This window comes from Pseudopodoces humilis, chromosome 22, assembly GCF_049639895.1.
Source record: "Pseudopodoces humilis isolate 2021_Gansu_Grassland_sample_001 chromosome 22, ASM4963989v1, whole genome shotgun sequence".
Lineage (NCBI taxonomy): Eukaryota > Metazoa > Chordata > Aves > Passeriformes > Paridae > Pseudopodoces > Pseudopodoces humilis.
Window position 1 is genome coordinate 6379278 of NC_142221.1, and position 26838 is coordinate 6406115.

The window sequence follows — 26838 nt, forward strand, 5'->3', positions numbered from 1 at the left end:
TCTTCCTTGTTAATGATCTGTTCACTAATGATTTAGTATCTCTTAAGAGTTCCCTTAGCTCAAGTTCTCCCTTAGCTGTGGCACCTTTTTTGTTCCTCCTTTCAGTTTTCAGTCAAAATAGAAAACTGAGAGAACCAAAAATTCTTTAACAGGGGCAGAATTTGTGCTTGATATTAATACATCTAAATTTGCCATACTATTTCAGTCATTTTCTCTTTGGAAATGACTGATAGCTTAGATACTTTAACATAGTAAGTTCTAGAAAATACTCCATTAAATAGCTGCATTTTTTGCTTCCTGCTGAAAAAGTGACTGGTTGTTTTGGAGTGAAAAAAGTCTGGGGAAATTAGTGGATCCTTACTGAGAATGTACCATAAGTGTTTGTGTTTATTCTTATAATAATAATATCATCCTTTCTGTGAGCAAGACTGCAGAAAAAACATTTTCTTTTCTTCAAACATGTGAAACAGCAGCTTGTAGTGTGCAGAAAACTGACTTGTGGAGTGTCTGATATGTTCATCCTTTATGTGGAGCTCAATATAGTCCTTCTTGTTCAGAGATGGAACAGAACTTGCTGGATCTTCTCACCCCCAAAAAGCCAATTTTATCCAGAACACAAAAAGAACTGTTTGTAAAATGTGTGCTTGGAGCTTTGGCTTGTTTGCTGTCCCTTCCTCTCCTCTGGAACAGCTGCCTGCCAGGTTGTTCCTGGTTGTTGGAGCTTTGGAAATGAGGATGCTTTCATTGGGGATGGGAGAAGCTTCTGAGGCTGTGAGAAAAATGCTGAAGCACTGCTCAGGTGTGTGATTCACTCCTGGAAGGTGAAACAGCTTTTACCTCCTTCAATAAGAGCTGAATTTAAGGACAGTTCTCAGATCCATGTTGGGCTTTGTTGATCCTGTTCACAAAACTGAGATTTCAGCTTTTTCACAAATGCTTCAGGACACATGAGCATAGGCATGAAACTTAAAAATTACGTTGTAAGTGCAGTATATTCTTCTTTTAATTTAGGAAAATAAAGAAGCTGAATATGAGAAGCTGATCCTTGCTTTAAGGAAAGAACAGAATATTTATTCTACCCTAGTGAAGACCTTCAAGGAGTCAGATAGGTAAGTGCTTCTGTTTTGGGGGATAATCTGAACTCAAAGGACAACAGTCAGAAGTTGTGAAAAAAAATGTGCAGCTTTACTGGAGATTAGTTTGTCCTGGGCAGTTGTTTGTGAGCTCTCTGTAGTAGTTTCTAAAGAGAAATATTTATATGAGTGAGTTTCTATTATCTAAATTACTTAAATGTTTCTGCAAATGTTTCTTTTTAGATTGGAATCTCGAATGAGCTCTGTTTCCATTTAGGTACCAAAGTAAGGAGCTGGATTTTCCATTCTTAGGTCTTGTGTTTTGGCATATAGGAATAAAACCAAATTGCAGTGAACTTTTGGGCACTGGACAATTTGTCATTGTTTACTCCTAAAGTACAGATAATGCTTATCTTAAAAGTGACACTGTGAGAATTTTGATGAAAATATAAATATGCAAGATTTGGGAGAAGGTTAAACAAAACAGAATAATTGAAGTTTGCATAGTACACTTTCAGTGTAAAGCATTGAAAAGGGTGGCAGGAGCAACTGGTTTTTAACCTTTTAAAATCAAGGAACACAACAATTTGGAAAGAAATCTGCAGCCTACTCTGTATCCTGTTATTGCTTGGCAGCTGAGGAGGAGATGTTATGATAAAGAAAATTCTTAGTCTGTAGACAAATGAAATTTAAATGTTTTATAAAAAAATTTACTGTTATAATTGCAAATTTCTTAATGAAGTATTTAAAGCATTTGAGAGCCAGCTCCCGAAAGCAATGGCTTACACCTGGCAGCTTTGGAAGAATGTTTATTTATATTTTGCAATTGGTTTATAGACCACTGTAGTTTGGAAAGCATAAAGAGAAGTAGCATTAGAGTAGATGAGATCTGTGTGTGAGTTAAGCACTTAGCAGCAATGCCAGCTTGTGCTTGGCCGCAGCTCAGGACCTGCTTTAGCTACTAGAAAAAATACTTACGAAAAATAATGCTAGCAGTGAAATTATGGAGATTATTCTGATTTCAAATGAAGAGTGGCACCTGGCAGTGACTCCTGTGGTCGAGGAGAGGCTCCACGTCCTGTACAGGAATGACAACAAAGCAGTGAGCCTCTGAAACTGGATTGTCTTAGAATGCCTTTCAAATAAGGGAACTCAGACTGCAGGGGTGATCACTGGGCTTTTGCACTGAACTTCTGTAGGATCAGGATCATTAGTCCTGCTTCCCTGATGTGGAATTTTGGAATGATAGAGCAGCCAATGCCTGTTGTGCCACAATAGCAGAGGATGCACAATGAGTTAGGGCTTGGAGCTGCTCTTATTCCTCCGTCTCCCAGTTTTGAGGGCTGAAATGTGCTGGAAACTTCATCAACACTAGAATCCCAAGCTTCTGGGGAATGGGTAAACAAGCCCTGCAGATCCACAGATGAGGAAGCTGGGTTTAATTGCCATCAGCAGTGACATGGATCTTGGGCAAACATCTGTTTTCTTCCTGACATCTTGTTTTAGGCATTATTTATTTTAAGCAACCTGGGTGGTTATTTTTCAAAATGAGCTACTGGATGTCAGGACCAAGTTATTCATTCTCTCTCCAAGAGAGGAATCAGTGCTTGTTCTTATAAAATCTTTAACTCAGGAAAAGGAGAAAATGTGCTTACTTGGCTTCTAATCATGCGTTGGTCTGGTTTTACTCTTAATCTTTTTTTGCTGAGCATTTAAGAGAGCTCTCTCTTCAAAGAAGCTCTTGTATGAGGAAGAATTGGTTAAAGCAGTATTTTCTTGTGCTGGAACCCCTGACAACAGCACACTTGTCAGGAGGCAGAATGAGAGGCTTTTCATACGGGTAGCCTTTTAATTAATGTGCATCTGCAATACTCTGTTATTCTCATGCAAGTATGATGTGCTCTGTGTTCCTGTAGAGTCTCCCATCAGGTGGATTGAAATTTTTTTAAAGATCCCTGAATTCTCTGGCATTTAGTGCAGTGGCTTGGAAATTCTGCAGCAGCTTAATTTATCTTAAAACGCTAAGTGAAGTAAATGCAAAAATAAATAACACAAAGAGTTCAGTAACACCCTCTTATTTATATTTTATTTAATCAAATTTATTTCATTTTATTGCAATTTCAGGTTGGTTTATTTTCAGCACTTAAATCTTTTTGCAGATTGATCAGAACTGCCTTGTTGAGGTAGTTGAAGGGTGTTCAGGGGGGAAGATGGAGCAAGGGGCAGCTGATTCTGGGGCCTGAGGGGCAGCTGATGCTGAAGAGCTTCAGTAGCAAAATTGCTTAAAAATTAATTCACCTCAACAAATGATAAATTTTAAGTTGGGACATTTATGCCCCATTGTGGTAATTGATACAATTGAGACAATTTAGAACTCAAACGATCTTTTTACAGACTGTGGATAAATGAAGAAATAAAACACTTAGTTGTGTCTGGGTTCTATTTTCAATGAAACAGGGTCTTTTGATATTTTTCCTAAGTGCAGCATTAGATTATCTGCTGTAGCTCTGTGACAAGGGAACAAAGTTTCCATGGTCACCGCATAATGGAATACACAAAGCCATCAGCATTATGTGACAATGATATTTTTCTGGCATACTTTTTAGAAGTTAGTAATTTAGATTTTCCTTAAAAAGAACTGTTCAGAAAGAGGCTGGTAGAAGAGCTCTGTCATGGGGAAGCTGACTTAGGCAGCACAGCTCAAAAAAGCAGGAAAATGCTGTGTATGTAAACATTTAATCTCCTCTTTCTATGCAGGGATTTGTTTGTGCTTATGCATCAGAATGATGGAAGTGTGGGATGAAACCCAGCCATGGGGAAAGGGAAATGGGCTCTTGGTGCAAACCTGGGTGGAGGAAACACCAATGCACACCAAAATGTTTTGAATTGAATCTCAGAGATTTATTTATCCCTTTTTTCCAGTATAAATAGCTTGCAAGTGGAACTGAACAACATTTTCATGTTGAGAAAACAGCTGGAAGAAGATGTTTTAGGTAACAGGAATCTCCAGAAGATCTTACAAGATCAGATTAAGGACATGAAAAACCACCAAGGTTTGTATCCATGCCCAGCCCAACCCTCCTCTTTCACAAAAGGAAGATGGTTTTATTACAGTCAGTTTGCTCGTGTGGAGAAAAAATATTTGACAGTAAAATGGTGTGAAAAGATTTCTTTTTGACTTTTTATACTGCAAATGATTTGGTGGATTTGTAGCAGAATGTCTTGGAGCAATCAGGGCACATACAGAGGGACACAGTTTCTCTCTTTCCATGCTGCAAATGTTAGAAATTCTGTGGCAGTTCTGCTGCCAAGGATCATTTCATGCTGCCTGCAGCTTTGTACCCACAGAATTTGCTGTTTCCCACAAAAGTCAGAGATTTGTGATGTGGAATCAGTCAGTGGCCATGGGATCACTTTCTGACCATGGGGTGTAATTACTTCCCAAAGAGCTTGTGGCTCAGGCACTGGTAACCTCCTCCTAGCAGAGGTTTCCTATTTCCAGAGGAAGGAAAAATCCCCAGAAGTTTTGTTACTTAGTAATTCAGAAAAAGTAGAGCTTTTAAATATAGCTTAGCTTCTGGCTTTTTTGCTGTATGTCTTGGGAGGTGTTTTTAGTATATTCTTAGATATAGAAAAGAATAATATAAGTGGGTATCATTAAATAGTTTACTGCATACGTACAAGATGTTTCTTTTTTATCCCATAGGGGATATATAAATAACAGTAAAGCCTGTTCACTTCCCCTTTCAACTTAGATTTTCAATTTTAGCATCACTTGACAGCTCTGATAAGTGACAAAAGGTAAACTTCAGCTGTTTCAGAGTTTCCAACCTCGCAAGCCCTCGGATAATCAACAACCAGGGTGGGCCAAAGGGTCTTGTGGATACTCCAGGGTTCTCAGGAGCTGTTGTGTTGAGAGTGAGGCTGGTAGGAATAAAGGCTGAAAAATTAGTAATGATTTTTGGGTCCTTGCAGCAGCCACAGGATCAGTGTCAGAACTGGGAGTAGGATTTGCATGTCTCTTTTTTGTCCTAATTTAGTTATGCTTTCTCCCTGTCTAATGAGATTTATTTATAGAATTGTCTGTCATTTATATTGTAAATAAACAGGTGTTTATTGAAACATAAATAATTCCTGCAGTTATAGAGGCAGTGAATAAATAACTATTTTCAATCCAATTACTGCATTCTTTTGACCCAAAAGCAAAATAAGTTCATTAATTTTGTCTAACCTGGCTTTTTGCCTTGAGACCTTGAGTTCCTGCTCATAAAACTATAGTTAAATAGAATAACTATTCATGCCTAACTTATCCTTTCTGAAAATTATTTCTAATTGTAATGCTAAATACGTAGATTATAATTCAGAATTACATTCATAACTCGTGCTGATAACCACAGAAAATACAGCCACAGAAAATGAAGCATGTCTGTGTGACAGAAGCACAAAGAAATAAGAGGACAAAATTTTTTTCAATTAAACAGAAAGCTTATTTTGGGACTGAAACATTCTAACTGGCCTCCCACAGACTTACTGGAAGCTCCTTATTGGAAAAGTCCTGTGTGTTCTGTGCTGTGATTTCCTGCAAATGGAGTTTCTGAAATAATGTCTGTCCTTGGCTGTTTTGGCAGATGAAACACTATCTTTCTGTGGAGATCAAACATCTTATATGAGTATCTGTTTAGGAGAACAAGACCATTTAAGCCTTCAGATAGACCATCTGTCTCTGGAAGAACTTAAAAAAAAGGTATTGATCTTTTTTATTATTTACTCTTCCTAATGGCTTAATTTGTTTATAGTTTCTGTGTCTCTGACAGAAACATTTATTTAGGTACAGTTGAGTAGTTCTGAAAGGATTTGAAGCTCCCATCTCTGTGGTTTGTGACCCATCTTTTATGAACTATTTAGACTTTGTTACACCACATGGGCTTCAGAATCAGCTGAAAGCTGAGTGATTTGCAGCCAGGGTTTTGTGGTATTGGACACCTGGACTCAAGGTTTTGACTCAGTACCATGTTTCAGACATCATCTACATCAGCTCCCAAGAAAGGTTTTGCACTGAGCAGCCCACAATGTGTATTTCATGCCCTTTCATTAATCATGGAGGTGGTGGTGTCTATATTCTGTATAGCACACTCCATCCCAGGATTTGCAAATCTTTTGGTAAATAGGGCATGTTAAAAAATAACCCTGAGGTGAGTTCTCTGTTCTGCCTAAGGGGAGCTGAAATTCACAGAGATGAAATGTGCAGACCAAACAATAAATCAGCATTGGAGTTGAGAAACTTCTTCTCTTTCTCCTGATCCTGTGCAGTGACATCTGATCCATGCACCAGTTTATGACAATGAATAATTTTGAATATGGTTGGTTGGGAGTGAGCGTAAGTGAAGATTTCCTTTCTCAGGGACAGCTGAATTGTAGGCAGGTGCTCATGCCCTGGGGGTGGGTAATCTGAAGGAGGGAAGTTTGTTTTACTTGGAACAGGTGTCCCTAAAAAAAACCCCAGATTGTGTCCCAGTGCCATTCTGGGGTTTTACCACTTTTATCTCTGAGCATGTTCTCTTCAGAAGGCTCAGGGACACTCATTAGAAAAATATATTTATAAGTAATTTCTTACTGGAAAAAGGGTGTGACTCTAAGCTGACCTGGTTTTCCAAGTATATAAATTGGTCTGATAAAAAAAATTTACTCTTTTTCTCCAAACATTGCCTTCTTGATACACTTCATGGCTTTGTGGCTGTCAGAGTTTTGAGCCCAGGTGCCCAATAAGATTCTGTGTCTGTGAAACTGCTCAGAATGAGAGTGCCTTTTAAAGGGGGCTGGAGAGAGAACAGCTTGCTCCTGAATGCTGCTACTTTCCAGTAATGCTGTCTTTTCTTACATTAAATGTTTCTTCTCCAATCAGCTGTTCCTGTGAGGTGCCCTCAGGTTTGTTCTTGCTACTGAGTTGTGAAACTTGTTACCTGAAGTTAAAAACTGCCCCTGAACTACAGTGTTCCAAATGAAGGTGCCTTGAGCACTAATTCACAAATACAGAAGCATGTTTCCAAACCTAGGGAGATGAACACAGGAGCAGATACACAAACCCAGGCTTCCAACTCTGCAGTTTGTGTCCAGCTGGAGATTTATCTGTCATCATTTGTTTTCCTACTAGTTTGGATGTTACCAGTTCTGCTTGTTCTTCCTTTGGTTATTTAGGTTACTGACCTGCTCCTGATGGTCAAAGAGCTGCAGTCAATTAATCAAGAACTTAAGGCAAGACAGTGTGGATGCTGTACAAAGGATTCTCAAGGGAAGGAAGCACTGAAAATATCAAACCACAGAGAGGTAGGTTTTCTGTTTTAAAGTAGTGAGTCTTGCTCTCATATCTCATCTGCCTTGTGGAGTCATTTACATCAGTGCAGAAAGAGTGCAAACCCCAGGGGCTGAGGTTGCTAATTCCTTATAATAACTTTTTAAATTAATGATGTAAACAACTTCAACATGTTAGCACGACACAGAAGCAGCTCAATGCAAGTGTTCAGTGATGTGTCAAGTTGATTTTAGGGAAGCAACATACTCATTTAAATATTAATTGGGTCTGTGATCTATTTGTTTTGTCAATTGAAAGGGAAGGAAGTAGTTAATTTTACAAAGAAAGCAATATCTTAGAAAACATTTTAGTTATTCCTGAAAATATGTTTGGTGTTGTATAGTCATTCTCAAGCTGTCTAATTATTTAAGAGTTTCCTTCAGATCTCTGATGTGTCTTCAAAATATGAGGGTTCAATGTAGCCAAAAACCAGGGTATAGAACTTCAGGTCACCTAAACACGCAACTGTTTCTTCACACAGAATAGAGAAGTGCATGAAGAAGGGGCCAGCACTGCAGTGGGTTGCTGAAGGTGCAAGGAAATAATCCTTGCTGCGTGTTTCAGTCATTTCCCCAAAGCTGGGGCTGTTCTCAGCTGTGGGGAAGGAGAGGCCTTGGCAGAATACTTGCACTGAGAGAATTTTGGGTGCTGGGTCCCCACGTGTGTGTGAGTGGTGAGGGAGGTTCTGGGTGACCCTTTTAGCTTGGAAAGTGTTACTTGGAATGTGGCTGGTAGTGCTTGTCTTCATGCTCCTTTGTGGCTTTTGCTTTCAGTTCCATCGTTGTGCAGAGTGTCTTGAAGAGGAAGGAAAAAATATAAAAGGAATGATGATGGTGTTGATATTTTGTGTCTTTAATTTCTGAATTAAACTCAAAAGAACAAGATTAGAAATAGTTTGAATCAGTTACATGCAGAAATGGCTGATTCAAGAAGTAGGACTGTGGAGTTAATGCTTTTTCTGCAAGACTCAGGAAAAGAGCTCTTGTCTTTTCCTGGATGTGCTGCAGGTATACTGGGACAGTCACAAAATATTTTTGCTTCTTCAGTTTTAAGACATAGCCATGCTGTCTTTAATTGAAGTATATTTCAAATTAGCAACAGACCTTTAGGTGTGCCACAGTTTTATTGAAATGGTGAATTAATGTGTCACTGAGAGGTCTGGCAAAAACTGCTGGGTGATCCCTCTCTGGGTACCTGCACTTTCCCCAGTTAAGATTTTTAGCACTTGGTCTCGTCTCGTCATCCTGCAGAGGGCTCTGCATCCCCGTGGATGCCACAGTGAATTCCAAAGGAATTCCTGTGCCAGGATTATCCTGACAGGATGCCGTGTGCTCCTTCTTGTCTTGACATGACAGGGACGTACAGGGCTGCTCAGTGAAGAAGCTGCAGAATCAGATGGGGAATGACAAAGAGTGAAGCTTTAAAAACACAAACGAACCTCAGCATTTTGGGAAAAGAAATAGGAAAGTTAAATTTGGATTTTAACCAGTGCCAGAATGACTGTAGTACTGTGGAGTTCAAAAATGAAAAGCTCTTAAGTCAGAAGTTTTAGTTCAAAAGCTATATTTTTGATCAGGTGTGGCAATTAATGACAACCTGGATATTGGCTTATGGGTGTGACAAAAGTGTGTTTTACATATTAACCACCACTCTCAAAAAGCCCCTACATTATTTCTTCGCTTTTTTTTTTGAGCTAGAGCTTGTTGGCAGGTAGTGCTGGGATGATACTGACATCTGTGTTATAAGAGAGATTTGGATATACATGGGAAGAGAAATCTTCCTCAGGTTCTTAAAATGCTCCCATCCTGCTTTTCTTTCCCAGAGGCAGAGCACAGATCAGATGAATGTGCACACTGGTGCCTCTGCAGGGTCTGACAGCCCCTTGTCCTCTGCTCCTTGGCATCCTGATCGTGCTGGGAGGGAGAAGGAGGAGAGGAAAAGGTTGTTTTTGTGCTGTCCTCTGAACATCTGCCTTCTCAGAGAGGAGCAGCCTCAGTGATTTCAGCCTTCAGGGCTCTGGGGAGTTTTGCAAACCAACCACATCAGTGCTTCATTTAGGAAAAACATTCTCCTGGTTTTCAGTCTCCACAGAAATACTTTAAAACAGGCAGCTTATTTTTGGTACACTTACCTTTCTGGCCTTAAGACACGTATTTTCTTTTAATATTTTGTTGTACATTAGGTCATATTCCTTGGAGTACAGGACATGTCAGCCTCTCAGACACAGGACCATAGGATCAGGCTCAGCCTGCAGTGATTTATTGTCACAGTGTATTTATAACCTGTTGGTCTTACACAGTAATTTCGTTAATGAATCCTCACTTATTAAACCAAATACTGGCCTGGGAAAAGCAGATACTAAATAATGTTGACCCATAAAAGGTAGTTGCATTGCATGGATAAGTTATGTGTGCAAATAAGTTTATTTTTTATACACAAATGTAGGGTTTGTCCTTGAACATGGAAGATTCAACCTAAGTAGTTTTTTTTTTAAATATAAAATAATATTCAAATTATTGGACTTTTGGCATCCCATGATTACAACAGAAATTTTTTTTTGTGATGCATGCCCTTGCTGTATGCCCTAACCCCCTCTGTGTCTTTCACCAGCTTTCAAGTTGTTGTTACTCTGTGTTGTTCTAGAAAAAACAAGTCTGAGTGAAAGTACCAAGATAACCCAAACATGGCTTGGAAATCAGTTTTTCATATAGAATTCTAATTGTAAAAGGCAGATATATTAATACTCTGCACCATCCAGTTTCTGCCTTTTAAAATTCATACCTAAAACCATTCAACTTGCTTATACTGCAAGGGGGTGGGAGATAAAATGTGTTTTCTTGTTAATTATATATATATATATATTTATGTATACATACATTGAATGCATACTCAATTAAAAAATCAAAATCAAATCCCACACATACATTCAATTCCTGGTGTTCTGAGGAGGCAGAATTAACTCTGTCCCATGCAGGTTGGGATCCTCTGTGTCAGGGCTGTATCCCACCTCTGGGTTAGGATAATGAGGCTTTCCAGAGGAGGCCACAGAGATGCTCCAAGGGCTGGAGCCCCTCTGGAGCCAGGCTGGGAGAGCTGGGGGTGCTCACCTGGAGAGGAGAAGCTCCAGGGAGAGCTCAGAGCCCCTTCCAGAGCCTAAAGGGGCTTCGGGAGAGTTGGAGAGGGACTGGGGACAGGGGATGGAGGGACAGGACACAGGGAATGGCCTTAAGATGAAGGAAGACAGGTTTAGATGGGATATTGGGAAGGAATTCTTCCCTGTGAGGGTGGGGGGCCCTGGCACAGAGAAGCTGTGGCTGCCCCTGGATCCCTGGAAATGCTCAACAGCATCCAGCAAAGCAAAGGGATTCTGCTCCTGCTCTCAGTGATGCTGATGTCAGGGACTTGTGTGCTGCTCCTAAAAAAAGCTGAGCCTTCCTCCTCCTCTTTGCTCAGGCAATGAGAGATGGGTTGGGTTCTGTGGGAAACAGGGAGTAAAAGATGATTTGGCAGCATTTGCTACAAATGGGCAAATTTAGGCATAGACACAGCAGACTGTAACCTTTAGTGGCAGAGTAAATCTTTCTGGTGTACAGCAAGCCACATGTGCTTAGTTTTAAAAGCATCTATTTCTTGAATGCTGGAGAAGAGCCTAAATTATGTAGCAAATAAAAATAAATTCTGGAAATTGGAAAATAAAATAGGCAGAATGGGGACATGACTGAAGATACAGAGCTCCTTTGCCACAAGAGGTTAAATGGTTTTTAAATGTTCTATAAATTCTGAGGAGAAAGGGTTAAATAAAAATGAAGGAATGCATAAGATAAAGTTTCACTTTATTTGATATGATTCATTCCTGGGGTTTGTATTAATTTTCTTTGATCTTATTGAAGGAATCTAATTCAGTGTTTGTTACTTTGTATTACAGGCTTTTTTATTTTTCTTTTAAGACATATCACTGACTTATTTATGCATGTTTCATATCACAGTATTTTTTTTTGTGCTACATTTTCACATCATTCCATACTTTGTGTAGTGTCTTGAAACAACAGAGAAGCCTGTGATGCAGCCTGAAGATGGTGACAATGACAGGAAGGTGCAGAACAGTCAGTTTTGTGAGAGGGTCAGTCAGGTAGGAACATTATGAGCTCTCTTCTCCGTATGTCTTTAAAGTGTCTTCATTTTCTTAGAGCATAAAGTCTTTTGCAAACAAAACATGCTTTTCTTGGTATTGGATTTTGCTTTCAACTAACTGTTACCCTAAAGATCTTCTGGAAGCTTTTTCCTGTATTTCTTGGCTGGTTTTGCATTCAAGATTGCTTTCATTGTGGATCTTGTTTTCTGTGTTTGAGTACTCATAGTCACCCTGAATGGGGGTGACAGAGAGTCCCTTGAAATTGTGTTTCTTTCCATCCACACAGGTTGATCTCCTGCCCCCCTTGCAGTCAGGTCTGGAGTATAAATTGTGTGAGATTCACTTGCTGTGATTGAGGGAAAAATCCTGGAGCTCCTTCTTTAGGGTTGAAATGCTTGATAGCTTGGTAAATTGTAAACTGCATTTTCATACAAAGAGGAATCTGCTGTCCTCTCAATCTAATCAGTGTAAGATTAAGCATCATGGAATCATGAAATAACTCAGGTTGCAAATTGGTTTGTAATGTTGAAGAAGGATGATATTTTACTCTATGAAATCTGTAATTTCTGTGTTTCTCTGTTTACCAGGTGTGCCTTCAAGTATCTTTGGATTTTCCTTGTGAGGTGGATAAACGGGTAAGTGACGTATTTTAAAAACTCCCTTGGCTCTTGTTGCTGATGGGAATTGTACCCAAATGGGCCCAGAATTCTCATGTGATTGCTGCAGATTTTGGTTGTTTAACTGGGGTTTGAATGACTGTAGAGAGCCCAGGTAGAAATTCCCTTAGACACATCCATGATGTTTTATACAGAAAGTTGTCAGCTTGTAAATGCTTCCAAGTTCTGTCCTGTCCCAGCCATCAGGGCTTAAATTTGGAGATCCCAGGACAGAATCTGTACTGTAAATACACATGATTCAAAGCTGAGCTAATAAAATTGTTATCTTCAGCCTGCAGGCAACATTCCAGAAGTTTCATGCCTCTTGTTAGATAAAGACCTTCAGGGAAATCTTCTTACTCCTTACTAAACAACTGATCCCTATGAATTAATCATATGAAATAGATGTTAATTAGTTTTTCTATTAATAAATAGTCAGCAAAATGTCTGTGGGTGCTTCTTAATGTAGATAAAGAGCATCAGGAATTACAGAACCTGATTACAGAAAGATTACAGCCCTGAATTTAATAGAACATTACATACCTGTGTAATAAGACAATGTTTGCAATTTTTTAACAGATAACTCCATCAGGCTATTCAGAGAATTTCTGCAAAGACAGACATTATAGGAGTCCAATTAAGCCTCAATTTGAGCGTGATACAACTGACAAACACTTGGGCAGAACAGGAATGAGTGAAGATGACACAGAAGAGAGCTTGCTCACATCTCTTAGAAGAGAAAATAGAACATCTGTGCTGGAATCTACGTAAGTATGAGGGATATGCACTGCTTTAAACAGCATTTCTATTTGAGAAGAGAATAAGGTAATTTTGCTAAAGTGAATTTAGATAATTGCACTGTCTAATTTACCTGAGAGATTGGCAAGGCACCTTCAGAGCCATTTTAGTCTATCATGCAATTAAGTAATTAGGAAACATACTATCAGGAGAAATCCTTAAAAAAAAAACCCCATTGCAAGAAAGAAAGTCTCCAAAGTTACTGATCCACAGAGCTTTACTTCAGGGACTGATTGTTTCCAGGATGAGGTCTAACAGAGTCAGAGGGTTTAGTTGACTGTAGCTGGTATTTTTCTTGAGAAAACCAAAATATCTGAGAGGACAGGCCAGTGAAGGGTGATGTGGTGGAAGGGACAACACTTTACTGCTGTAAAAACAGTGTGTAAAAGAATCTAAGGATGGAGGAATTTGAGTTACAGTGACTTTTTACAGGGATAATTTTGAATGGATGGTGCTGCACACTGGGTGCCCTTCACCATTTCACCTGGACTGCCTGGACAGGGCTTTGCTGCCTTTCAGTTTAGGGAGTTTGGGGCTCATGTCCTGCACTTGACCAATGGGTTATTCCAGTGCAAGCACCTGCAGGACTGGCTGAGCTATGTTCTGAGTTCTTGGGTCACTTTCCTTGGAGGAGAAAACACTTGTGGACCTAAATCCATACAAGCCCTAGTGGCACCAGTGGAATTTGTGTGTGTGTGTGTGTGTGTGTGTGTGTGTGTGTGTGTGTGTGTGTGTGACACTGGGATCTGATCAATTCCCAGCTGAAATGCTCATTTCCATAGGAACTGGACAATGTCAAGCAAAAAAAAAATCTGTACAGGAAAACCACACACCCTGACTTACCCTGACACCCTGACTTACTGATTTACCCCAGTTTCATGCTTACACCACTTAATCTCCTGGTTGAGAACTGAGTTAGGGCTTTGCTGTAGATCATTCTCATGTTCCTTTCCTTGTTCTGTAGCTCCTTTTCCTTCTCTAGTTGCTTTCCTGGTTTCTGGACTGATTATGTACAGAATTCTGTGACTTCTCCAGTGCCTGTCAGTGCTGGGAGCAGAATCTCCAGTGGAGTTACACAAGTCAAACCCTGGTTTCTGTGTTCACCATGCTGCACTTGGCTTTACTCAGGCAATTCTGTATTTTCACATTGCTATTTAAAACTCCCCCAACAGGCATAAATTGTCTTAGTTGTCACAGGAGTAGTTAGTGGTGAATGAGGAGATACTACTCCTTTAGAAATGAAGAGAAAACATTGTTTATTTGTTATCTTTACTTAAAAGTTGGCTAATGAGTAATTCTAGCACCATCATCTTTACCACTCTAGTGTGCAATTTTTCCTGTGTTCAAGTATAAATGACCAGGCTGATGGGTGATGAGCCTGTGCTTTGCATAACTGAATTCTCACTAATGCCATTAGATACCAGAGGAAGCCATAAAAAGCCTAGTTAGCTTCTACCATTCCAAATGCTAAACTATACAAATGCAGTTGTTTAAAACTCTGGTTTATATGTTTAATGGCACAAACAGCTCTCTATTGGACACATGAAATTGTCTGTAGGATTTCAGAGCTTGCTTGTGCTTTAAATGCCTCTTATTTGGCCTCAGCTTCTCTTAAAACATTGCTTTCCAAACTGCTGTTCATGAACTGCTAGTTATGCACGGGGTATTTTGGTGGTCTGTAATGAGCTGGTGTTGCAGGCTTTTTGGCTGATTTCTCACTTTTCATCTTCCCTGTTCCATTAGAAATGTGTGGAGGGGTAGATTTGCACAAAAACTCAACATCAGGGCCAGGAGTTGCACTTTAATGGTCCTTGTGGGTTTTTTCCCAATTTGGGCTAATCTATGATTATATGGCCTAGAGTCTAGTATGCTTTTGGTATAAATTAACTTTTAAGGTAGAGAGTAAACTTTTTTGAGAATCCATTCATATTTCTTATATTTCTGTGTTAAATAGGAGAAAAGCCATGATGAGGCAATTTATGATATAATTCATGTTGTGAAAAAGTTCCAAAAACTCTGTTAGTGAGTAATTCATTAGTGAGTAAAACAGAACCTCCTGGGAATTTCAGATATGTCACAACACAGCAGAAGGGTTTCTTGGAAGGTATTTTTGTTTGCTTAAATAAAAATCTAAATTCATGTCTTTTCTCTCCTCTTTCCTGAGTGTAGCAGACAAGAACAAATGAAAATTGTAAATGAACTGTTAGATCATCTGAACACGACAGAGGAAGAATGTTCAAGTGAAGATATAGAGAAAAAGGATGAAAAAGATCTTAGGCAAATGATTATTCAACTAAGAGCTGAACTCAAACATTTCAAGCAGGTCACTAAATTCTTAAAGCAGCGAGTAGAATTGAAATCAACTTTTGATGGGGAAGAGAAGCTTTATCCAGATGCAGTGCCACAGATTAATAAGGTGGTTCAGTTGTTGAAAGTGGAATTGAAAGATGCAGCTACGCAAACAATGACTTTGGAGAGTAATGTCATGAGATTCAAACATGAAGGCAAAAAAGGAGCCTCAGAAGAAAAGTCAAAATATTCAAGATTAAATGCAGAAGCAGAACATCAGCAAGAAAATGTGTGTAAGAAGGGTGAACAGCATGAAAGACTTTCTTTTACTAGAACAAATGAAGTAAGTTTATTCTCTTTTTTGTACTTAGGGAGTGGATATATAAAAGGGAAAAATATGTTTCATTTCTAATATTAAATCTTGCTTTTGTATGACTTAATATTAGGAAAAGAGATGTAAGCCAAATATATTTTAGATAATTGTTCTTAATGTTCATGGCTTTTCATCTCCTACTTCAGGGTGCTTTAGAACATTAATTAATTGAATTTCAATCCTCCCTGGGACCACATACTCGTAAATATTACAGCTTTTGGAAAAAGAGAGTCTGTGCTTCTTGTTCATAATGTACAGAACTAGAGCATTTGGAACTGATGATGTCTAAATGGCAGAAGTGTTCTAGAAGATTCCAGATGTGCATCACAGCTGGGAGCAGGCTATGGAGGGGTCCGTGGGACACTTCCACAAACTCAAATCTTAATTTTAGGCTTTTATTACCATCCTGTCATTGTGTGTTGCTGTCTGAGCAGCGTGGCCAGTGCAGTGTTTGTGTGGGACTGCTCTGGGAGCACAGGCAGGCTGTGCTGGGGCCCCAGCAGGTTTGAAGCCTTGTGTCTGCAGGCAGTCTGTGATCCCGAAGAAAGAGGTGGGAAAACAGTGTCTGCTAAAGAGCTCTGTGTATTGTTTCAGCAACAGTGATAGAAGTGAAGTTGAAAACTCTTTGAAGATCTTGGCTCCTGTGGAGCAGACAAAGGGGAGCATTGCTTTTGATTTTGTGCACTGCTAACAGGGAATGTTGTAGCACCTTCTGCAAAGAGTGGTTTCCATAACTTTGGTGATCAAGAGATTTCTGAGAGGCAGCAATTAGGAGCAGTTCATTTTTATTCTGGCTTGTTCCTCTTGGGTTTGTTTTTCTGAAGGAAGTGGCTTGTAAATGAAGGGATGTTGACAGGGCTTTGTTCTGGCCATGAAGTGACAGGACAAGGGGGAATGGCCTGAAGATGGAGGAGGGCAAGATATTGAGATATTAAGGGAGATGGGATATTGAGAAAAAATTGTTCCCTGTGAGGGTGGGCAGGCCCTGGCACAGGGTGCCCAGAGCAGCTGGGGCTGCCCCATCCTGGCAGTGTCCAAGGCCGGGCTGGACAGGGCTTGGTGCAGCCTGGTGCAATGGAAGGTGTCCCTGCCCATGGCAGGGGTGGAATGAGATGAGCTTTAATGTCCCTTCCAGCCCAAACCATTCCATGATTTTCTGATTCTTTCTGCAATTTTCTTTTTTTTTTTCTTTTTTCCCTGAGTTTCAGTTTACTGTTCTGATTCATCATTTTCCAGATTCCTCTCTGGTTTAATCAGTAGCAAGTTCAATGCAGCCCTTGAATCAGCTGCTTTAAAAGCTTTCTTGTTTGGACTAATGCACTGTATCTTTAGCTTCGGAATGGCTTTTATAAATAATTTGATGTAGCCAGCTGAAGTGGCCTTTGGGTAATCTGGGTGACAAATGTGTCTGTGCCACAGCCCTGAGACAGCTGGAAATGGTTCGATGTTATTAATGCAGTTTAGTTAGCTGGAAGTCCTGGATTTATTTTGCAGCCTCTGAAGGATACTGTTCTCATATATGTACAAAAGGAATTGAGGATGGCATTAGGAAAATGGAACTTGCTTTTTATGATTTTAAATTGTGTAAAGACTGTAATTGCTGAGAAGTGAATGTGGAAAGGTATTTCAGAATACATTGGGTGGTGAAAGAAATTAGGGGACTTAACAGCAGTGGTGGAGCAAATGAACAGCAAAATTATAAACTAAATCTATCTGAACATGCCATTATTGGTTTTTATGATTATTACACACAATTCCCTAACTCTCATCAACATATGGCATGCTTTTATCTTTTTGGAGACAGCCCTGGTTTATGCTGTGTGGTTTGAAAAAGGAACATTTATTTTATGCAGAGTCTTCTGAAGGTGAGAGGCTGAAATGCAGTGACTTAAGAAATGTAGCTTCCCCCAACTCCAGTGAGGGAATGTCTGCTACAGCAGGAAATGGGAATCCTTCAGAAGCAATTTATAGAGTGGGTGGGCAAAGAAACTGGTTTTGTTCATAAAGGATTTCTCTCTGGCAGAATAAATGCCCTTTGTGGCTGATGCAAAGTGATGCTGATTTTCTCAAAGCTGTGGAAGTAGGGCTTGTTGGGTGGAGACTAAAGGAAGACAGGGAAATAAACTTAGGAGTTGTTGAAAAATGAGGAGGATCCTCCATAAAAAAAAACAAAACAGTGATTTTAAGGGAAAAGGTTGCTGGGCTGGCAGACATTTATGATATAAATGACAGTGGGAAGGAGCAGTTAGAGAGGTCAGGTTGAGTGAGAAACTGTTTTCCTAGGGCATCCACAAATCCAGAGGTAATTAATACACCTGGTGGTTAAAAGCCACTGCTGGATTTGCTGTCCTGCTTCAGGAGCTGGAAGTTTACAGGTGCATGAACAGCTGGGGCTTATAGAAAATTGTACCAGTGGAATGAGCATTTTGCCTCTCTGAATGTTTACTTCTCATGTAGCCAAGGGTATTGCAATTTTATTTTCAAAATTAATGTGACAGCTGCCTGATTTTACAGGAAAATTTTTATTTTTCCTGTAATGTTTGTTTATGCTTCCTACGCTTGACTGTTACACATGAGTCACTTAACTCCCATTTTCTTCCATGCCTTTTTCAGGCTGACTCTGCTTCCTTGCCCAAGAAGTCACGTCTGCCTGTGCTTGTAAGATCCTGCAGACCACTAGGAAATGTGCCTTTGAACTCCTGGCTGCAGAAATCAGCTTCAGAACCACAGCATCGTTCCAGGGCACCTCGTGAAGGTCTGAGAAGCTGTGAAGTACAAACCAAAGCATTTCAGGCACAACCTAATGGAGAGTCACTGCATGAGTTCAGAGCTGAAAACCTTCCAGAGGAGCCTGCAAAGGGAAACACAACAGGGAGAGGTAAATAAAGAACAAATCTGGTGACTCATGGTCCTGCCTGGAAGAGTGACAGCTTCTCTTTATACACCGACAATATCTTAATCTTGTGAGTTTCTTGAGGAGACAAATATGTGTAGTACTTGAAAAAACACCTTTTTTTCCCTATTTGCCACTAAGATATAAGCCAGCTTTTTGTGGGACAAAATGTGCTGTGTACACGTGTAAAGTGTACTAAAAGTGTAATAAATGGCAGATCACAGGCTGCTCACATGTGCACAAATATATCAATGTTTACATAAATAAAAACTTTCCTTAATAAGATGCCAAGTTTAATAAAAACTGTCTGTAGTGGAGACAAGAGAGTATAAAAATCCTGGTTTTGTTCATGCTGAATAATTAAACTTTTCCAATATTCCACTGATCAGTCAAGTCAGCCGTGTCTGTTCCCAGTGTGGCTGGGTTAATTTAAACTCAGTTGTTGACGAGTACTGGGATCAGCAAAGTATGACAAATTGTAAGATAGAAAGCAGTGGGTATTAGATAAAGATTTGGGGTGGTAGAGAAATAAAAATGCACTTAGCAGATGAAAATCTGAGTAGGGGTGTGAAGGATAGGTAAGGGAGAATGAGTATAAAAATAAGACTCAGTGAAGTGGTGGGTGAGCCACTGCCAGACCCAGAGGTTGCAGAGACTGTTGTTAAAAATAACATTGTTTTGGTCAGGCACAGATATGGTACAATTGATTGGAAATGCTTAAGGTGATGGGACTGGAGCAATTAATTCTGGTAGGTGCAAAATCCATGGAGAATCCCGAGAAGGGCAGGGCTGCTGAATTTGATCCTGAAAGGAATTGGAAGCTGTAGTCTCTGATTTCCTTTCCACTCTGATTTTTTCCCTTGGGTTACAGTTGTGCTGCACACTTGCTGATTCTGAGACTTGCTGCAGTGATTGCAGGAGATTGGTTTATGATCAATGCTCAAATTGGAGAAACTTTTAAGTCTTTTCTCTAACCTTGGCATAAAACATTTAAAAATGCACTAGAGATTGATTTACTGTTCCATTGCAAAGGGGACCTACAAATGTTTATCTTCATTTGTTAGTAGGAACCTTTGCAATTAATTCTGTGTAGCTACCCTTATAATTAGTTCAGGTATTTAAAAAAACTTATATTATCAATGAAGATTTTCCTGTTCCAAACTGTCAGAGAACCAGGCTTGTGTTTGTGGGGTGAAGTTTTTTTTTGTTTTTTTGATTTTATAAATTGGTTTGGTTGATTGGTTTTGTTTTTAACTATTTTTAACCATCCCCATATTTTTTTCAGTCTCTTACTGATTTCTATTTTACATTTCCCCACTGTTCTCCAGTTGTCTCATTGCTCAAACTGGATAATACTGAGACCCAGGTGGAGATGCAAGATGTTGATCCAGGTACAGGGGACAAGAATGAAAATGTAAAGGACAAAAATCAGCAAAACTATCAAGGTAGAGCATTTTTATGATACAGAATTAAAAAAAATGAAAAAAAAAAGAAATTAAAAACCTTCCGTTTCTTCTGAGTTGCACAAAATTGTAAATTGCTTCAGGTAATCATCTCCCTTGATGTTATTTGTGGATTTTAAATCTGGTTTTCTTAGCTGCTATGGATTAATTGCTGCAAGAATCCAAGTTTGTATTTCAGCGCTGTGCTTTCAGAAAGGCTGCAGGAATTTATGAGTCTGGTTTCCAGTAAAAATAATGAGTTGTATGCCTGACTCTGATCTCTGTTGCTAATGTCCTCACTTCTGAACTCCTCTCTGAATTAAATGTTTGTTATTGCTTCTCCATCTAGTTCTGAACTATTGGAATCAAGCAACTGAATGATAGAATTTTGCTTATCTGAATTATTTGAAGGCATTCAAGTAGGCTGAAACCTAATGGAATCATTTAATGAAAATGTAAATAGGCTTAGCGCTGTGTGTTCCATGTTTCTGCTTCATCCATTAGTCTTTTTTTGGGAGGGCTTGAGTAACCTGAATAACACTGGAGAGTGCAGAGGATCTGGCCAGTTCTGTAATCCTTTGGTGTGCAGGGTCCTGCTCAGTGTACCCTCTGGGGTTGTGGACAGATATGCACAGGGAGCTCATTAGTTCTCCTTTTTAATTAAAGGGCACTGAGGCATTAAAAACCCTAGCCAGTTCTCTGATCTGAAATATTCTTTGTTAGTATCTGTTTTTATTTTCTCTGGTATCTGGAATGGTGCATGGAATCAGGAGTTCAGAGTTTGAGTTCACCTGGTGTTGGGTTTTTTTGCCATCTGTGTTACTGCAGCAGAAGTTAATGAATGAAGTGTTGTGTTCCCTTCTTGTGTGCTCCAGAATTAATTCCCAGGCACTTTCTTGGAGGACTTCCTGCCTTTGGAATGCCACACAAAATGAGTAGAGTGCAAGGAACATCCTCTGGCCTTGATCTCAAATCAGAAAATGGTTTGGGTTGGAAGGGAGCTTAAAGCTCATCCCATTCCAGCCCTGCCATGGGCAGGGACACCTTCCACTGTCCCAGGCTGCTCCAAGCCCTGTCCAACCTGGCCTTGGACATTCCAGGGATCCAGGGGCAGCCACAGCTTCTCTGGGCAATGTTGATATCCCAGAATTGCAGCTTCATTTTATTCCAGCTTTTAGGTAATATTTATTTTTTATTCTCCTGGTCTTGGGCTTTCATAAAGAGCTGCTCCCCCTGAGTTTTTGTGCTGATTTGCAGCTTGAACCTGGACATTCAAATTCTCCATGGAAACCAATCTGAAAGTGTTGCAACCTGTCTGAAGGCTCCCAAAAGGGAAGTTCTAATTCGTAGTGGGAATCTTTTGCAGAACTAATAGGAGGGGATAATTTAATTTACTGGTAACTAGGAAATAATAATTTTGCTGACTACTTACACATACAGCCCTCAACATGCACAGAACTATAAACATGGATTATCTGTAGGAATATATGGGTTTTATTGGCCTGAATCTGAGGTGCTACATTACTTAGGGATGGCAAAGTCACCTGAGGGATGTGATGTTCAGATCAAATGTGTGCCAATAAAACTTTTAACCCACTTTAGTGGGCTTTGTTTAGAACAAAGTGTTTATAACTTTTAAAAAGAAGTTATTACAGCCTCCTTTTCAAATCTGACTGCTTTGTTGATAGTCCTTTTAAAATTCCACTGACTTTATGCTCCAATTGGTTTTGTATAGATTTTTGAAGTGAGGAGAAGAAGGATATTTAATTAGAAGCTTTAGGAGGAGCCATGTGAAGTCAGAATCTCCTTTGCCCATGCTTGAGGTTATCATCTTTATGGCTGCAAAGGGCTGGGCTTGATCAGTGTTGGATTCAGGAGAGCGTTTGGCAAAAGGAATTTTCAAGCATTTGGGAAGAGAAAGTTGGTTGTATTTTGAATATTGTTTATTTGAAAGGTAATAAAGGGTTTGAAATACTTGATGTGCAAATTGAATTAATGGCAAATCATAGAGAGCTTGTAATTACCTACATTTTGATTCTGCTATTATCAAATTGAAATAATTCATTCTAGTGCTGTTAAGAACAGAATGTCAGATAAAGAAATACTAATATTCACACACAAGCCTCCTGTTTTTCAGAAATGCAAAATCATCATAACATTATCAATGGGAATATCCAGAGTTCATTAAAAAAGGTGGATGAAGAGTTTTATTCCACGGGACATGGAGACATTGACTCCAAATGCCTGTGTGCTCACCAAGGGAGTGGAGCAAGAGCAGATGCACTCGATGGCTGTGAAGCCACAGAGGATATAGAGGAATTGAAGCAAAGAGTTAAGAATATGCAGTCTGAGCTTGAAAAGTACAAAATGTCCCTGCTGCAGCTGCAGGGCTCTGAGCAGCTCTTGTTTGGTGGTGTTTCCAGTGGAGTTGTGAGTGATGCAGCCCTGCCTGTGGAAGGGTTTGTCACACAAGTGCAAGATACAGCCCAGGAAGGAGTCCAGACATCCTTTGGTGTCCCTCAGCTGGATTACGAGATCCACACCAAAAACAGGGATTCTGAGTCTGTGGAAGCACCTGATACACGGACAGCACAAAACCTTAAGGAGCTACTGTTGGCCAATGAGGCAGAACTTGACAAAGAACAAGTTGTGAATGTGCATCCTGATGAAATGTATCCTCTTCAGAACAGCCTGAGAGCAACATCACCATCCAAGTGAGTAAAACTGCAATACCAAATAGCATAGGAAGGTGAGATGAAGATAAGTTTATTCACAAGCGTTGTTACAGTAAAGGCTAAATTTCACTACCATTGTGAAAGGAAATGTTTTGTTAAAAGACCCCTAAGTACAGAACTGATCAATTGGTGTTGTCATCTGTCCTGTGCCAGACACATCTGTCTCTCCCCACACCTCAGGCCCACAACTCTTTCTGCTGTGAGATCCTCCCTTGAGCCAACTCAGATCTGAGGTTACCTGTGAGACAGGCTTACCTCTGCCATCACAGCACGCAGCTCTGCATCACTCAGGATATTATCAGGTGCCAAGTGCAGGAAAATGGAACACCCCATTTAAGACAGAAATGTTTCTGTGAGCAATGGGCTGGCAGATTTGTGCTGGCCCTTCTGTTTGAGTGGCCAGATTTGATGTGTAAACATAAGATGTTCACGCTCTAGTTCCGATTTATTTTGCAGTCGAGGGCTGTAATGCCTTCCTGTGAAGGATGTGAGAGGAGATAAATATAGAAATTAATGAATGAAATTTTATAGCATAAGCTCATAAGCTGGAAAATCATTTATGGGAGGCTAAAAAGTATCAGTCTTGGATTTTGTATGAGACTTGGGGCAGCATTTTGGCTACATATGTATAAATTGGAAACATACAATAAGGGGATCATAAGAGTGAGCCTTTTTTAACATCCATCCCCTTTTTCTCCCTTTTAAATATTGTAATTGTCCTGAGGGCCTGGGGAATACCAGAAATTGTAACAAAGAAAGGCATTCAGCCTTGTGCCTTTCTTCCAGATGCTTGAGTAGAAATATTTGAAGACAGTGAGCAACCACCAGCATGGAGTATTGTGTGTGTCTCAGTCTCACTGTTGTGAAATACAGTGGTACAGAGTCCACAGAAATTTACATCCCTTGAAAATACACCTCATCCATTTTACAAAGGAAGATCTAACTGTAAATTAAGGAATGAGACCCTGTGGATCACTGTGAGGTTTTTATGACCACCGTGTAGGACAACATCATGAGTCACAAGTGACAGACCCCCAGAATGAGTTATGCATCTCTCCTTATACAAATGACAGTAAAAATGCTGTAACAACCCACATCACCATAGGTTTTGATTGATTCCCTGCATCTTTTAGCATCTTCTCTCCTTTTTTTCCCCGGTAATGGATGATTCTGGAGAAAGAACTCTGCCTGTGGTACAGACAGTGGCAGTGCAAAGGGGCTGCCTCCATTTGCAAGCATAAATTCAATAAATAAATTTTATTGATCTGAGTTGAAGTTTATATCCTGGCTTGTGGAGTACAGGAGTTTGGACACCACAGTGGTTGTCATTGTTTCCTGCAATACACATGCAGAGATGTAGAGAATTTTCAGTCAGGGTGAAACCATCAGTTCAGAAAGTCTAATACTGTGGTTCTGGCAGGAAATACATAAAGTTTCAGAGTAGGGACAGTTGTCTGCTTCCATAGGGAGTTAAGAAAACCACAAAACACCAAACAAAAAAAAATCTCTGACCAGTCAGGAAAAATATGTGTATTCTTGAAAATTCTGTACATGTATTCACTCTTACTTAGTTTAATTTGGCACCTCTCCTTCCATCCATGTTCTTTCCAAGCAGGCCATCAAGTCACCCTATTAGTTTTGGCCCTTTTTATAAATGATGCAGTTAAGTGAAGGAGAATAATCTCTAAATACCAAACTCAACAGTCAGAGACAATACATCTCTCATTGTGGCTGTTAAAAGCATTTTAAAAGCAAATTGAACCACATAAAATTATAGTTTAGGAATATAAGTTTAATTCCCTTTTTATTTATATTTAAATGTCATTTCTGGCCAGCAAGCTTTACAGCTAATTTCATTTTCTCAGATACGATTCATTAGTTCACTCACAAGTTCGGGAGCTGTCCTTCCAATGCCAACAAATCAAGGAGATCCGTTGTGGCTGTGTCACCTACCACCAGCACCTCACCAGCCTGGTGAAAGCCTTTGAGGAGCTGCTCCAGGCCAGTGATGTTGATTACAACGTTGCTGAAGGCTTCCGTGAGCAGCTGAACCAAAGTGTGCTGCTGTTTGAGAAACTGGAAATGAAATTCCTCTACGGTGAGCAGCAATATTTTGTGCTTGTTGTCAGATAGATTGACACCCTCAAAATGGGGAGGATTTTATTTGCTTGTTGATGAAAGGAAGCCTTCCTTGCTGTTGGTTGTTTTAAGATGGTTTATGGGAGGTGAAATTTTGATGATCCAGCAGGAATCACAAGGAAACACAGAGCTGGAAGATGATGCAGTCCAAGTCTCTGCCAGGGCAGGGTCAGCTGGAGCAGGTGCCACAGGAATGTGTCCAGGTGGGTGTGGAGTATCTGCAGAGAGGGAGACTCCACACCCTCCTTGGACACCTCTTCCACCCTCAATGTTGAGAATTCTTCCCCATGTTGAGGTGGAACTTCTTGTGTTCTAGTTTATGGCCATTACTCCTTGGCTGGATTTTGCTTTTGTAGCTGTACTCTATTGACACCTGCTGTTTGGGGTCATCTCAACACAAGCACATTTTAACTGTCCAAAATACAGTGGTTACATAAAGGTTTTGTTACACATAGCTTCAGGATTTCCTGTTTCAGGGAACTGTTGAAGACACCTGGGAACATGAGGCAGTGCTGGGGTAGCAGTTGAACTCAATGGTCTAAGATGTCTTTTCCAACCTAAATTATTCCATGATTTTTCTAAGGCACCTGCATCTTGCTGCCTGCTAGTCTGGCTGGTGGAGAAATGTACCCTGCCTTTCATAAGAGAGCTAAAATACAACTGTGTTTTGGAAAATGAGCATCACAACTGACATTTGGCACTTGAAGGAAGAACATAACCTGCATATTGCCTTCAGTCTGTAGTTTGAAGAAAGCTAGCAGGAGAGTGATGGAAAAGGGATGCTGTTGTGAGGAACAGCAAGCAAGACCTTTTCCTGGTGTCACAAGTGCTGCTCTTGCTGACCCAAACAGCCAGCAGTCCTTCACAGATGTCAGCTGCAGGAGTGGCATCTCCAGCAAAACACCTGAGGTGCCTGAGATAGGACCTGACCCTCACATCCTCCTGGAATTACCTCTGGGAGCTGCCTTTGTTCAGCTCTATTTTGGGCCCAGCCATAGCCTGATCTGTGCTCTGCCTTTCATTACAGATCGTGGCAGGATGTTGCAGTTTTGATTGCTCATATAAAGCAGCTGTGTATGAGAAAAAGGTATTACAGCCTTGTGTCATAGCAGGGTAATAAAAGATTGAGTGTATTCAACGATTTCGGTGGCTACAGAGATTCCTTGCATTGCAAATGAGAAGACTGTAGTGAATAAACATTAAATGCCTTTAAACCAACAGATGGTATCCTATATACTATGAAAAGTCACTGACAACTGAGACAATTCAATATATCTAACACAATGGTGCTGCATTGAATCACACATTAAAGTAAAATGATGTTTGTAGGGTTGTAAAGAACATCCAGTGTACTAAGAATTGACTGTAAAGAAGAAGCATGAACAGCTGTCTGTCTCTGCATTTCCATCCTGACCTTCGGTTCATTCCCCTGAAATTTCAGCTGTGCAACTCTTCCCTGCCACTTTTGCTTAATTGCACAAAAATTTTAAAATACGAGGAGCCAAGGTGACACCACCAAGCTCTTATTTCTTCATTCAAATTAGTGTCTGAGTCCAGATCTCTTGCACTGAATTGTGCTTGTGCTCACACACAGTTCCACAGAGAATGTTGCAGGCAAAATCCAGTGTGTGCTCCTTCATTAAGGATGACTGGTTAGCCTGACTCCAAAACAAGCACAAAAAATCCAAGTGCAGTGGAATTGTTTTTATATAAATGTTATTGAAGAAGTAACAACGTGTGCCCGTAATCCTTTTGCCATATAGCACAATTATTTCAAATTGGTATGCTAATTAAAACACCAAGGCTGTAAAATCTGGCACCTGTGGTCCCTGATAATTTTTTTTTTGTGAGTTCCAGAGCAAGCTATTGCTTTGTTGCTGGGCTATTAATAGTTTTGCTAATGTACAGCATTTGACATTAATACAAAGTGTGTTAATATCTGTTGACTCCTCTTAATTT

General features: G+C 39.9%; 1 protein-coding gene across 5 annotated transcripts in view; it reads left to right on the forward strand.

Moving 5' to 3' along the window:
- The window catches only part of CDK5RAP2 (CDK5 regulatory subunit associated protein 2), a 69078-nt gene that overhangs the window by 23257 nt on the left and 18983 nt on the right, over positions 1-26838 (forward strand). For all 5 annotated transcript variants that reach the window (XM_014256299.2, XM_088065660.1, XM_088065662.1 and 2 more), the window contains 12 exons: positions 1012-1109; positions 3996-4126; positions 5702-5817; positions 7269-7397; positions 11456-11551; positions 12142-12189; positions 12790-12977; positions 15178-15640; positions 18284-18548; positions 19892-20008; positions 22143-22719; positions 24606-24838. In XM_014256299.2, the coding sequence (XP_014111774.1) occupies positions 1012-1109; positions 3996-4126; positions 5702-5817; positions 7269-7397; positions 11456-11551; positions 12142-12189; positions 12790-12977; positions 15178-15640; positions 18284-18548; positions 19892-20008; positions 22143-22719; positions 24606-24838 (2461 nt within the window). The remainder of the gene's footprint in view (positions 1-1011; positions 1110-3995; positions 4127-5701; positions 5818-7268; positions 7398-11455; positions 11552-12141; positions 12190-12789; positions 12978-15177; positions 15641-18283; positions 18549-19891; positions 20009-22142; positions 22720-24605; positions 24839-26838) is intronic.